This window comes from Pleurotus ostreatus, assembly GCF_014466165.1.
Source record: "Pleurotus ostreatus strain PC9 chromosome Unknown scaffold_3, whole genome shotgun sequence".
Classification (NCBI taxonomy): Eukaryota; Fungi; Basidiomycota; class Agaricomycetes; order Agaricales; family Pleurotaceae; genus Pleurotus; species Pleurotus ostreatus.
Window position 1 is genome coordinate 3281269 of NW_023503158.1, and position 13101 is coordinate 3294369.

The following is a 13101-nucleotide window of genomic DNA, read 5'->3' on the forward strand; positions in this document are numbered from 1 at the left end:
GACTGACAGACCGTGATGGTGAGGAGAGGACCCTTGCTACGAGCGGGATATTTGGCATAGGTCTCAAGCTTTCCGCCATCTTCTTACTCATCCAACGACATCTCATTGCCAGTGCTCGTGCCGGGAATGCACGTTTGAGTTCGACACCGTTCAATGATCTTTGATACACACTGTATCCGTCTATCACCACTCTGCTATCTGTCATCAGCTGGACTTGATGGTGACGGACGACAGTGCGCATTGTGTAGTGCTCATCAACATTGAAGTTAGAACTGGGAGAATCTCGTCAGTATCACAATCAAGCCACGTAGAAAAAGAACGCACAGTTCTCCAGTCGTGAGCAGGATGCAATTCCTTCATGTATGCAAAAGAGACCTTGCTGGGATCTAGATTGCCACCGCAAGACTCCACGAATTGCACGAAGCTGTTAAGCTTGGCTTTATCGTCCGGGGTTTCGTCCTTGATCAGTTTGCTGTCGGGGTGCGGATCGCGGAGTTGCTCTCGTCCTTTATACCTCACGAATCGGATAGGGAAGAAGAGGCGGGATATCGTTGGTTCAATGTCGGTATCGACCAACCGTGCGGCTTCTTTCGACACATAACGGACTTAAGTAACAAGGTGAACAAGGTCTCGGTAAGTAGCAGTGAATGAGCGACCCACGTCTTAACTTCGGCGCAGAGCCTTTCATTTCCCGCGGAAGTCGTCGCCTGAAAGCATTGTAGCCAAATAGATACGGCTCTAACCCATTGGGCTCGTCCCAATCCACTGCCTCTCGAGCAGACGGAAGGCTGAGAACGAATTCTTTGAAGTCTTGTCGAGACATTTCATAGCCACTGAAGATAGCGAACTTCGAGTTGCGCGGGGGCATGATGGTTAGAATATAGAGAGGATTGGCCATTTCAATTTATAGTAGTAACACAATGGTCATGTGACCGTGACGCGGGACCAACGCGCAGATTGCTCCTCATATCAAAATCTCTTTGCTATTGTTCTCTCAGAATCTCTGGGCTTGCGTCCATCCGTCAAATATGAGGCGGCGTCGCTGTCCACATGTTGTGCTGAACCATCCTGGGCTGACGGTTCTTCGTCATCCGATGGTCTCCGCCGTTTTGTGCCCTTTCCCTTGGCCGAATCTATCGCCTCAGCCAATCTCATCGACGACTTGTCGTCTTCCTTGGCTTCGTCGACTACAGTACTTGTGGCTGACGCGTTTCGCGTATGCATTCTTCTGTGTGGTAGTTCGACTCGATCTGGTCTTCCTTACTATTGCACGCGCCACGCTCTCCACTCTTGCTCTCTTGCGCCCCTTGGTCCCATCTTCCCCCTGAAGCGCCGAATCTGGAGGCCGTTTAGCCATCTTCGCTCTGATCATCTCTCGAATGGCACGCGGCGACATATTGCATTTCCCCTGACGGAGCCCTCGCCCGTTTGCGCTCTTTGCCCACTACATCGACGGTGACAGTCGAGACCTCAATTCTATCTGGTAGCTGCTCTGCGAGCTCGAACTCTTCTGGCTCGGCGGTCAAAACATGAGACCCGTTCGACGATTCACCTCCATTCCCACCGTAATCATCTCTACCGCCTGGGACGTCTCGCCCGTGAGATGAAGCCCGTACTGGGACGAGGGAGGTGTTGGCGTTTGATACAGCGAGATCGTCGACATTCTCGAGTTTGCGGACCTTTACTCCGGGTACTGATTGCGCTATACTCCTCATCTTGAAGTCTCTAGCCTCAATCCTTCGAGAGCGGTGCACACAGTTTGACCGCATCGGTCGCAGCACTAACTCGAACGTGATACGAACTTCCATTCATGTTGTGCAGTGCTGGTCGCGTTCCGTTGGCCTACAATCTGTTACGCCACATCATTCATCAATTGTTGATTGCCAAGGCGAGTTGGTTGTTTTACCATCTCAACAGTACCCACACTGGCGATCACGGAGTGTTATTCGCTAGGAATCGAAGGTCCAGCGGTGAGGACACCTTCAAGCCATGGGTGCGTTTCTACGGCACTTCCTCGTGCATTGACGATGATATCACTCAAGAAGAGTGTCGAGGCGCTCAACAACACTAAGAGAGCGTTGCTCTATCCGTACAGCTTTAAGACTCTGGCTCGTAGGTCACTGTGTGCGTCGAGCGCTGATATTCATGTCGCCCACTGTCGAGGGAGGGGGACCAACCATCACACCTCAACACGTAGATGCATGGTATAAATACTATGCGAAATTCGAACAGATATCGTCAGAGCCGGTCTCTTCCACTTCCTCAACTTTAGTGCTGGACGGTAAGCCATACCAACAACATCTGCATGCATGTTCTAAAACGACATTATCAGCTAAACATTTACCCAAATCCACTTCAAGTCAACTCCAATTCTCCTAGTGCGCATATCCTGACGACGCCGAGAAATACTAATATTTACTACTCACGATAGCATCCGACAAGATGATCGCCTCCAAGTTTGCCTCTCTGTGTCTTTTGGTGACCTCGGTGTTGGCCTACCCAGCTGCTGTACGCATGGGCGATCGGGATGCGGTGCAGAACTTCGAACGCTCGGAGCCAATCTACTACTACACGTACCTCCCCGCATTGCAGAGAAGGGATCTCGAGACGCAAGAGTACACTGCAAGGTACGTGTCACCTCCTTTGCCTTGTTGCCCTGTTCTTGTTGGATTCTTATCGCATTGATGCTCAGGGATCTTGAGATGCTGAAGAAGTACGTCGACTCGTTGGGCCTAGAGAAGAGGGGTCTTTTCAAGTCACTCACCTTCAAAATGCCGAAGATTGGAACATCGCCAACCATGTCCAACTCCCTTCCCGCACCCAAACCCAAAGTTTTAGCCCCGCCTCCGAAGGTCGAAGCTCCAGCACCAGCCATACCAGCTCCCAAAATCGAGGCACCAAAGCCCCCAACACCACCCGCACCTGCTCCAAAAGTTGAAGCGCCGTCATCAATCGTACCAGCTCCCAAAGTCGAACCTCCAGCACCAGTCGTACCCGCTCCCAAAGTCGAAGCACCAAAGCCTCCAGCACCGGCTTCGCCTCCTCCTCCCCCGCCTCCCCCGGTAAACAATCCCCCGCCCAACGCTCCACCAGCTGCCGCCCCTCCGGCTCAAGCACCCGCTGAAGCGCCACAGGTATGTTTTATATAGCTGCTGACAACTATCCACATCTTATTGATTACTTTCATTGCGACAGTCTGGCGGTTGGGCACAGAAGATTCAGGGGGGAGCTGAAACACTCAACGCAGGGATGGGTTTAACTTCTTCTGTAATGGATTTAGTTACGGCAGACAAGAACTACGCCACCGTCAAGGTTCAAGCGGAGCAAGCTTCCCAGGCGTCCGAGTCCTCATCGTGGGTTTCACTCTACATTCGAATACCGCTTACTAGGACTGACAACCAATTATTGGGGTAGGAGCGCTCAACCGGCCCCGACTGCATAAGATGGCGGACCGTCAATTAGTAGTAGGAGCTGCTGAGATAGTGGGCTTTTGTATACGTTAAGGAACCATAGATGATTGTTCATGACTGATTCTGCAGAGTGATACCTCAATATGTCCAAGGGAGTCGTTGAAAGTCTCAAGGGGAGACATCAAAATCTGCTCATATCTCCCACATGAATTTAAGTGAGTGATCCAGGAAGAGGTTTAGAGTCGAATTGCGGGAAAAGAACCAGACTATGGTTTACCAAACGTGATGTCTTTCCCCTTGTTTTCCGTCTTGAGAACTTTGCCAATGTATGCCCACTAGATAACACAGTCAATTTCGAAGGGAAAGGGATAACCATCGGATACTTACATTCAGATAACCCCCGTCGCCCTTACGGAAAAACTTCCCTGATTTGGCGTTGTAAATCTCATACCTAAATATCAATAGTTCTTTGAGGCGGAAGACCTTCAAGCAGTAATTGTACGAACCCCACTGTTCCTCCGATTTTGACATCGAACTCTTGATGCCTGTGGTCCCAGTCCACGCCCCGCTTGCCATCAAACTTGGTGTCATGTTTGGTGTGGCAAGCAATCCAGTTGAAATTGGGATGTTGGGCATGTAGTTTACCGACGAGGTCCTGCGTAAACCTGCTCCGCGCCTGTTGGAATAAGTTGCCGAGTCAGCTAAGTACGCGACGCGTCATATTGCACGATTTACCGCTTTATCCTTGTTTATACCGTCTTGGATACCAGTGATGATGCCGGTTATGGCTTCGCCAATGATGTCGCCTGCTCCTCCTCGTCCCTTTCGGGCCTCTAAGAGCTGAGTGGTGTTAAAGGTCTCCGAACGAGCGTCGAGTCCGTGATCTGCGTCGATGAGATCCGAAGGAGCCCTGTACACCACAGCGGAAAGCGATGTCTGAGCAAAGAGAATGGCCACCACAGCGGCAATGAGAGTTGTTGGTCGAGAGAACATAATTGAGAGGAAGTGAATTGAGGGGAAGTGAAATCGTTAATGGACACCAGGTCGCTATGTGAGGGGGTTGGTTGAACGTGGCCGGCACGATGGGGCTTGTTCATTGTCGGATGTGGGGTACTTATACCTCGAGAGTTAACGCGGTACGCACTATGGTCGCTAAAAGGTTATTTTTAGTGCACACCAACGTGGTGGTAACAGTGAAACACTTGATCCCAGCAGAAATTCAGATCAAACATGTCCTGGTGAAGATGCCAAGTAGAAGATGACTGAATGAATTTCACTCACAACGAGTCTGATTTAGGTAGCCTCGCCGGAATTATAGGGAGGACAACGGTCCTAGGCCCTGTATAAGAAGATAGCCATCATGATACAAGCTGAGGCAAGTGTTCATGGTTACCTTGCATAAAGCTGGGCTCAACAATGTCGTGAGATATGTATCGATTGCGTGTGAGATTGTCTCCGCATGCTTGCAGAAGCTCTGCATAAGATGGGCCATTCGCGTATCATAGCGTTGCTAGTCATTGAAGACGACCACACATCGATACCTATATCATTAGTCGTTGAAGTCGCAGATATATCAACTCACAGTCTTTTCACGATTTGCGTAACGACGATCCAGGAAATAATGGATAGTTGATTGTGAGTTGAGGGTAGTCAACGCAGACAGGGGTTGGGGTAACGGGTTACTCCTATCTAATATATAAGGTCGCTATCGATATTGAGTACCGAGTATGGTGTCTGTACTGCTGGGGTAGTTCAGTCCAATATACCACTAAAATACTCGGTTTACAGTGCTTCTCAAAGGCGCAACGCTTCACTGCTCAAAGCGCAGGAGCATATGGCCAGTACTTCTTGTGACGGCTTCTCCAGTCTATCCCCTAGATTAGAGTGAGCAAAAATAAAAGGCGTATGCTTGAGACACAGGCTACCCACCTGACATGCTTCAGAGCAATAATATACGGACTAGCCCGTCCCTCAGCAGATGTTGATGTTTTGAATGCGCTCTCTTACCTTGCAGTTGGAGCATTGCTTGAGCGCGCCCAAGCTGAGGTGAATGAGGTAATATGGACTCCAGAAATATTAAGACTTACATCGGAATTGGCACAGACGATAGAATCGGGAGCGCCTCTCGATCTCAAAGCCTTAGCCTAACTCATCTGACCTTTCATCTCAGCGAGCTGCGCGAGATTCTCTCCAGTAACCGCGGAGTCAAAGGGAGGTCCGTCTGCACTGGGCTTCACCCAGCGCTTTGGTCGGATATCTCCCGCTTTCTCCATCTTCCCCATCTGCAAGTGGACCTCACCCGAAGTATTTCGGGATGACGCCGGAGTGATCGCGTTAGCACCGAGACGGTGGCGCCCCTTGACGTCGATTGCACTAGTGCTGAACACAAGTGTGAGTGACCGGCTGTATATCGAGTCAAGGCGGCCTATTGCCTTGCATCTGGTGCATGCTTTCAGTTTATGCTGAACGATTGCCCTTGACACTAGCACGAGCCCGAAATCAACACACATTGACAGCGAATGAGAATATTGTTAGGCAACAGTCGACAATGAGACCGTACCTGCATCTGTGTACATATAGCTCGTCCACTCTTTGGCATCGTCGACTGATTTCATCATTAGCATCCAGTCTTGTAGCTAATCAAGTAGAGCCATGTGGAAGCGATAATGATCACTCAGACCATGGGCAGTCTACGGGCCGGACTTGTGCAACGTTCCGAAGCTCGCGGCTATTCGAAGCTATAACCCCTTCTGTCTACTTCTTGGTGATTGACCATCTCTACGAAGGCCGTGTTCTGACCTCCTTCTGATTTATCGACATCGCCGCCCATCAATGAGAAGCCCTCAAAGCCTCTTAATTACCAACTCTATGATTCTTGCCTCACCCTCGTAGTTCCTCCCTCATGCAATGCTCGACTCCGCTCAAGCAAAATTAAACGCTCCTCTGGTTGTTGGTATGGCTTCCTGGCCATGTTGGTTTTGAATCCAGAACTGATGTGTTCCCAGGAATGATACTCAGCTCTTCGTAAGTCTGGCACACCGTCTCTACATCGATCGTACCAAGATCATGATTTATACCCGGCAGCCTATTCGGAATCACCATCGCACAATCTATGTACTACTTTCGTCACTACCGCAACGATGTCACCATTATCAAAGCATTTGTGAGCCGCATTGCCTATGTTTTTAGAAGATCTCCTATCTGATGGCGCAAAAAGGTCGCTACCATCATGTAGGACTCCCACCTTTCGCTGACAGGTGGAATCTCATGATCCTGAAGGGTACTCGACACAGCACATACGATAGCTCTTAGCTGGGCAACATACTTCTACTACGTGGTAAACAAACTGGGTGAAAATATGCCAATGTGAGCAAGTGGTCTGTTCCTCGCAAATGCTTTTCTTCTGACTGGTTTCAGACCGCTCTTAGTTGGTTTCTTCATTTCCATAATGACCCCCAATGTTAACCCGACGCAGATACAGGGATATATAGGCGTGAGCCGCCTCATTGATGACTCTTTCCTTGCTCACTTATGAGCGTTACGTTAAGTACACTGTCATCACACTCGTTCAATGGTAGTACATCATACCGTTTAATGAACTTTGATCGATCACTCATTTCTTCTGATAGTGCCTATACCCTACGAGTTTGGCGTCGTAAGCAGAGTTCCTGCATGCCTTTGTTACTGCCTAACGACTCATCAAATCAGTGGGACGACATAAATTGCTGGTCGTAACTCTGGTATACCAGTCTTTATCTTCGCTGGCTTCCGATAACTGATAGTTCACCAGCTTCTCACATCCCTTCTTCAACTAGGTGAGTTACTATCTTCATTGCCTGTATCATACTGGATCGGCGCCCAACTCCAGCATCTGGTCTCGGTGAGTTTGATTGTCAGTTACCAACATGCGTCACGCATTGATGGCGGGAAACTGCAGGAATGAATATATTTGTGTAAGTCTCGGCAAGTCTCGACCCCGTGACAGCTGGCTTATTCCCTTAACTCGCAAGAACGAAGTTCAAGACCGTCACCTCGATGCATGCTGATATCACCGAAGTACCGTGCATCTTTTTATGGACTAGCATTCATACTGACACGTACAAGGTATTCGGTGGAATACAATTGGCATCGAGCGCTTTCTGTGATGTCGTGATCACAACAAGCCTGGTCGTATACCTCAGGCGCAATCACTCCCCCTTTCGCGAAACCCGGAACATGGTCGATCGGATTCTTTTGTTTTACATCAATATTGGTCTCGCCACTTGGTAAGCCGTATCATACCGCCCACGCCTGTACATGCTGGCTCATTTCAACTTCAAGTATCGTGTCTGTCGTTACCCTTGCAACAGTGCGTTTGGACAGTTCACATCAACGTTGATTCATTCAAAGATCGGATCACCAGTGGTTTGTAATGCCTGGTAACTATATATTTAGTACTACACACCTATTGCTCGGGAAGGGTACGTCTTACTAAGTAACTGAAACCCGTGCCAGTCCGCTGATACTACGTATAGTATATATCAACTCTTTACTCGTTAGGTGAGCGCGTCCACTCAATCACTTAGGATATGAGTTCCAAGTTTCTACGCAGTCTGAATGCTCGTAAGCGTATGGGACAGCGGGGGCTTTTGGGTTCAAGTGCAAGATATTTAGGTCCGTTTGACGTTTGATCCCGTCTGCCTTCAGACGCTTCCTCACCTCGATATAGTAGATGAAATACACCTAGAGGACATGTAACACCATGTTGCGTTCACCGCGCAGTCGAGCATCAGCGAAGACGGCGCAAATGTATTGCTGGTTCTCTACATTTAGCCAGGCACCTTGCCTGATTTCCTTCATATATATGATCGGACGGGTTGCGTCTCATTTCCCCGATATATACATAAGGCTACTCTTCAGTGTAAGTACTCGTCTGGTATCCACCCATGAGCACGATATCCACCCTTACCACTAATTGGCACTTGTGAGTGCAAGTCCTCGCTTCCATCGGCAAACGCTCATAAGATGTCGTTGGGGTATTCGTTGGGTGTACTTCCAGACGAGCACAAGAGGTGAGTGCATTGGTCGCACCGAGCGGCTATGAATTACTCATTCACCCATTTACCAAGGCATCATATTTTATTTCCCACTCGATCCTTACCAATGACTACTTGACAACGCTCGACATGGAGGTATGAGCCGGTCCGTCAACAGTCCACCGAAGCCATTGGCTAACCAGTACAAGGTTCAACTTATCTGGGGGAAGACATTCGGTTTGGGTATGTACGCCGATCCAATACTAATACTACAGTCATTAATTGTCTGATGTACTACCTTGAAACAGTTAGCTATTTGTTCGTCTTCAACCGCTATTTCCCACTGGCCGCATGGGCTTCATTTGCGTTCCCTGCACCTTCGCCTGACGTGAGTCTTATCTCATTCAGGACGCATCACGAATTGAAGCGCTTCAGAGGTCTGTACCTCTTCCACTAGCTCAGAAGAACAGCATTTAGAAATGCACCTGCTTACTTCGTAGCTGCCGTTACCTATCCATGGAGCTGGTCGCCGCCACCGGTACCTCCGTGGCTGTGGCTGAGGCAATGTTGATCATCAAGTATTCTTCCTCCCATTATTAGTTACCAATGCGAACGAAGCACTGACCACCCGTATTTTCCTAGGGTCTATGCCATAAATCACCGCAAACGATGGGTCCTCCTCGTTCTCCTCCTAGTGTGGTTGGGACAGTTCGGTTCTATGGCATACTCCGTCTCTGGTTCAGACAGTGAGTCCCCCCAAATCCCAAATCCCAAGTCCGCCGATACTCACTCTCCCCGATGGTACCAAGTCATAGCTACAGGCCCCTCATACTCCGCAAATCAGTGGATATGCAACTTGAACACATCTGCCGCATCGTACGTCGTCGGGCCGGCTCAGCCTGCACCGCCCTTCTCATCAACTTCTCATTCACTTACTCGTACCCTCCCTCTCCGCTCCTCGTCCAGCCACTTCCAACTCGGCTTCATAGTGCCCCTCGTGATCTTCGACTGCACCGCCTTCACGCTCACCTTCCTCGGGCTCTCCAGCCACTCCACCCCCGGAGAGAGCATGTTCATCGGCGCCGCGCCCCTCCTCCCCCAGACATCGATCTCAGCGCACGTCCTGCGGGACGGCCTGTTCTATTTCCTGATCCTGTGTATGGTAAACATCTCGTGGGCGATAAGCAGCAGCTTCTTGGATGTGAGTCTCTCGCGCGGGTCCCTGTGCCATGTGTCCGTTGTACTGATGCTACGCGTCTGTGCCGAAGCCCGATTTTCAGAACATCGTACATCTGTGCGTAGTTACTACCCGCCGTTTCTATTCGACCGGTCCACTAATCTGGGGTTTTCTTCCGCAGACCTAGCTCTGCGTGCGTCCAATCTTCGCTTCAGCTCGCAGAAATAGTATCCGTACTGATATACGACCATAAATCATCAGCTTGACAGTCGTTCTCATGAACCGCATGATCCTCCACACCCGCAGCTACCTAGAGCGCACACAAGCAAACTATTTCCAACCAAGTCGAACATCGAGGCCAGTCTCTCTGCCGGAATTCGCTATTGGTATTCACAGCCCTTCCTATTCATCTGGACAAAACACTATCAATACAAATTCAACTTTACACGATTGAGTATCGAGTACTGTTACTATACAACTACACAAGTCATTATCCACTGTCTATACCCATTACTTCATCTTCTTCCACTTCATCGGTCCATATTCATTATTCAGTACGCAATCCTCGCAGTCAACCCGTCCTCCTCCCTCTTGAAGCACCGGTGCTTGCTGACCTCGTACGCAAACCTTTCCATGAACCCCTTCTCACCAATGTTCAGCGTCATCTTCGTAGCGTCTCCGATAGCCGTCGATACGCCATAGTGGGCCGTTGTCACTACGCTGTACGACGCTACAACTTCCATAGAACTATCGGTGGGGTCTGCGTATTGGACTTCTGGAAGGTTGATGGCCTGTTGCACGAGGAGTATAGCTGTTTATATACATAATTTCGATCAGCACCAGCAATCTTGAATGATGTGTGGCGTGCACTTACCTTCCCCAACGGCACCGATCGCCTTGCAATGCCCGAACGCCTCTCTCAACCAATGCACAGCGCGCCCACTCTTCATCAACAACGCAACATGCTCCCCGCTCGGAATGACGAGCGCATCGAACATTGTGCTACGCTGCCCTTCAAAGTGATGATCCGCATCAATCCCGCCTCCCTCGACACCAATCTTCTCGCCAGCAGCGTAGACCTTGCCCCTCCTCGGCCCAATAACGAACGCATTCGCCGACGCCGACGTAATGAGTGCCTTGATAGCCACAACCTCCGCCTTATCGAACCCATCCGCCAGCAGAATGGCGATGCGCCGGCCTTTGATAGTCGGCTCCTTCGGCGCATAGTACACCTGGCTCAGCCTAGCGCTTTTGTTCCCCTCGTTGGGCTTCGCTGACGCATCGGGGACGTCGCCTCCCACGGCGACGGCGACATACTTCGCGAGCTGATAGTCGATGTTGTTGAGGATGTTAATGTAGTTGCGGTACACGGCCGGGTCCTCGCAGTGGCTGAGCTCGAAGGCAAGCGCGCTCTGCAGGTGTGTTTGCTCCGTAGGCGAGAGGGAGTTGTAGAAGAGCTGGGCCTGAGAGTAGTGCTCGTTGAATTTTGGTCCACGCATGCGTTGGGCTATTCCGGAGATCTTGCGAACATGACTATCCGACCGAAACGCTTTAGAGGCGAGCTGGACAGTTCAGATCAACACTCACTCATCGTAGCCGCCTTCCGAAACAGCGACGGGCTGAACGGCTTCCTGGCGGTTGGGCCAATAGTTGACGGTGCCCTTGTGGATCTTCATCTGCATTTGCCCATCGCGCTGGAAATTCATCACAGGGCAGACAGGTCGGTTAATGGGAATCTGAAGCGATGGTCATTGCCCGCCCGGAGACACTCAAAGTGGAGGGAACCTACCTGTTGCCAGTTGATACCTAGACGGCTAAGCTGCGTGTCGAGGTAACTAAAGTTCCTGCCTTGGAGCAGCGGGTCGTCGCTGAACCCGATTCCTGGTACAATGTTGCTGGTACAAAAAGCAACCTGCTCCACCTCGGCAAAATACTCATCAACCACCTTGTTCAGAACCATCTCGCCCACAAAATGCAGTGGCACCAACTCCTCGGGCCATATCTTCGTCGCGTCGAGGATATCGAAGTCGAAGTTGTGTTCGTCCTTCTCAGAGATGACTTGGAGTGCTAGACGCCATTTAGGATAGGCCCCGGACTCGATGGCTTCATTCAAATCTTTGCGATGGAAATCTGCGAACTAAGGTGAGCGTACACGCTGTGTGGATGGTGATTGTGGATTACCAGGATCTTGACCCGCGATTTTAAGAGCTTCATCCCAGACTAGGCTGTGGACACCGAGCTCTGGGATCCAATGAAACTTCACAAAGTGCTTCTCGCCCGTAGCGTTTAAGAGCGTGTACGTGTTCACGCCAAAACCCTGCATCATCCGGTACGAACGAGGGATCGCGCGGTCAGACATCACCCACATGATCATATGCGCCGCTGTCGGAATGGTCGTCAGTGGGAATTCCGAGTTAACACAGGGTCGCACTTACACTCTGGTTGAAGCCCAACAAAGTCCCAGAAGTTGTTGTGCGCGCTCTGCCCTGTAGGTACTTCGTTGTGAGGCTCAGGCTTGACCGCATGGATGATATCAGGGAACTTGATCGCATCCTGGATGAAGAACACCGGGATATTGTTCCCCACGATGTCCCAATTCCCCTCCTCGGTGTAGAATTTCACCGCAAAGCCCCTGACGTCGCGAACAGTGTCCTGTCATCGTCATCAGCATGAAACATCGCGAGTGCGAATCAAGCCCATTCGCTTACAGCACTTCCTCTGGAGCCTTGCACCGTGCTAAACCGCACGAATACCGGTGTCGTACGTGACGGATCCATGAGGACTTTGGCCTTCGTCCACTGCTCTGCACTCGAATCATACGCTTTGAAATAGCCATGCGCACCAGCGCCTCGTGCGTGTACCACTCGTTCTGGGATGCGCTCGTGGTCAAAGCGCATAATCTTCTCTCGTGCGATGTGGTCTTCAAGCAATGCTGGTCCTACGTTTGAGTTACTGCCGACCTTGAGCCTGACAGACATGGTCAGCACTGTTGATATCCACAGATAACACACACCTCACCAGTTGTCTGTGTCGGCTACATGAAGTCCCTGGTCGGTGGTCATCCGCTGCGAAGGACCACACTCGACGCGGAATTGAGTCAAACTAGCCATTTTTGCATTGTCGGTGATACTCGATACCGCCTGCTTTGCTGCTGCTGTGACGGAGGACATGGTGGGAGAGGGCGAAGGAGGAATTTTGGATGAACATGGGCATGGCCGTCCCTTTATATAATATATAACGGCGGGTGGTGATGTAGTCGACGTCAGAGTCCGCTTTCATGACTTCAATCTCAGCGTCATTCGCGGTCACGTGGAAGCTTCTGTCTCAACTGTCCTTAGTTGAATTTTGTCATCGTTGCCACCTATGCATTTGTCAAGTGTTCGAGGACAGATCTACCGACAGGTGAAACTTGACGGGTCCATGATCAGAAAGACACCGGGAGGGGACGAGCAGAAGGAACCTACTCTACCAACGTTGGATACCGAGGTATCCAGCCGCT

General features: G+C 50.5%; 7 protein-coding genes across 7 annotated transcripts; 2 read left to right on the forward strand and 5 right to left on the reverse strand.

Annotated features, from left to right (window-relative positions):
* Positions 1 to 204: 204 nt before the first annotated feature.
* PC9H_005720 (uncharacterized protein) lies at positions 205 to 868 on the reverse strand (the record flags this gene model as incomplete). Its single annotated transcript, XM_036775280.1, has 2 exons — positions 205 to 605; positions 661 to 868. The coding sequence occupies 2 exons, from the start codon at positions 866 to 868 to the stop codon at positions 205 to 207; spliced, it is 609 nt and encodes a 202-aa protein (XP_036633782.1).
* A 101-nt stretch (positions 869 to 969) lies between these two features.
* Positions 970 to 1224, reverse strand: PC9H_005721 (uncharacterized protein; the record flags this gene model as incomplete). Its single annotated transcript, XM_036775281.1, has 1 exon — positions 970 to 1224. One exon carries the CDS (start codon positions 1222 to 1224, stop codon positions 970 to 972), a length of 255 nt encoding a protein of 84 aa, XP_036633783.1.
* Positions 1225 to 1349: 125 nt separating this feature from the next.
* Positions 1350 to 1769, reverse strand: PC9H_005722 (uncharacterized protein; the record flags this gene model as incomplete). The annotated part of the gene is made up of 1 exon (XM_036775282.1): positions 1350 to 1769. One exon carries the CDS (start codon positions 1767 to 1769, stop codon positions 1350 to 1352), a length of 420 nt encoding a protein of 139 aa, XP_036633784.1.
* A 673-nt stretch (positions 1770 to 2442) lies between these two features.
* PC9H_005723 (uncharacterized protein) lies at positions 2443 to 3442 on the forward strand (the record flags this gene model as incomplete). The annotated part of the gene is made up of 4 exons (XM_036775283.1): positions 2443 to 2627; positions 2693 to 3134; positions 3196 to 3353; positions 3415 to 3442. 4 exons carry the CDS (start codon positions 2443 to 2445, stop codon positions 3440 to 3442), a joined length of 813 nt encoding a protein of 270 aa, XP_036633785.1.
* A 234-nt stretch (positions 3443 to 3676) lies between these two features.
* PC9H_005724 (uncharacterized protein) lies at positions 3677 to 4403 on the reverse strand (the record flags this gene model as incomplete). Its single annotated transcript, XM_036775284.1, has 4 exons — positions 3677 to 3745; positions 3798 to 3861; positions 3917 to 4086; positions 4146 to 4403. The coding sequence occupies 4 exons, from the start codon at positions 4401 to 4403 to the stop codon at positions 3677 to 3679; spliced, it is 561 nt and encodes a 186-aa protein (XP_036633786.1).
* A 4538-nt stretch (positions 4404 to 8941) lies between these two features.
* PC9H_005725 (uncharacterized protein) lies at positions 8942 to 10056 on the forward strand (the record flags this gene model as incomplete). The annotated part of the gene is made up of 5 exons (XM_036775285.1): positions 8942 to 9003; positions 9068 to 9626; positions 9694 to 9719; positions 9784 to 9795; positions 9864 to 10056. 5 exons carry the CDS (start codon positions 8942 to 8944, stop codon positions 10054 to 10056), a joined length of 852 nt encoding a protein of 283 aa, XP_036633787.1.
* Positions 10057 to 10153: 97 nt separating this feature from the next.
* On the reverse strand, positions 10154 to 12772 carry CAT1 (catalase A; the record flags this gene model as incomplete). The annotated part of the gene is made up of 8 exons (XM_036775286.1): positions 10154 to 10413; positions 10477 to 11135; positions 11190 to 11338; positions 11392 to 11732; positions 11784 to 11984; positions 12038 to 12254; positions 12311 to 12569; positions 12621 to 12772. 8 exons carry the CDS (start codon positions 12770 to 12772, stop codon positions 10154 to 10156), a joined length of 2238 nt encoding a protein of 745 aa, XP_036633788.1.
* Between the last annotated feature and the right edge of the window lie 329 nt (positions 12773 to 13101).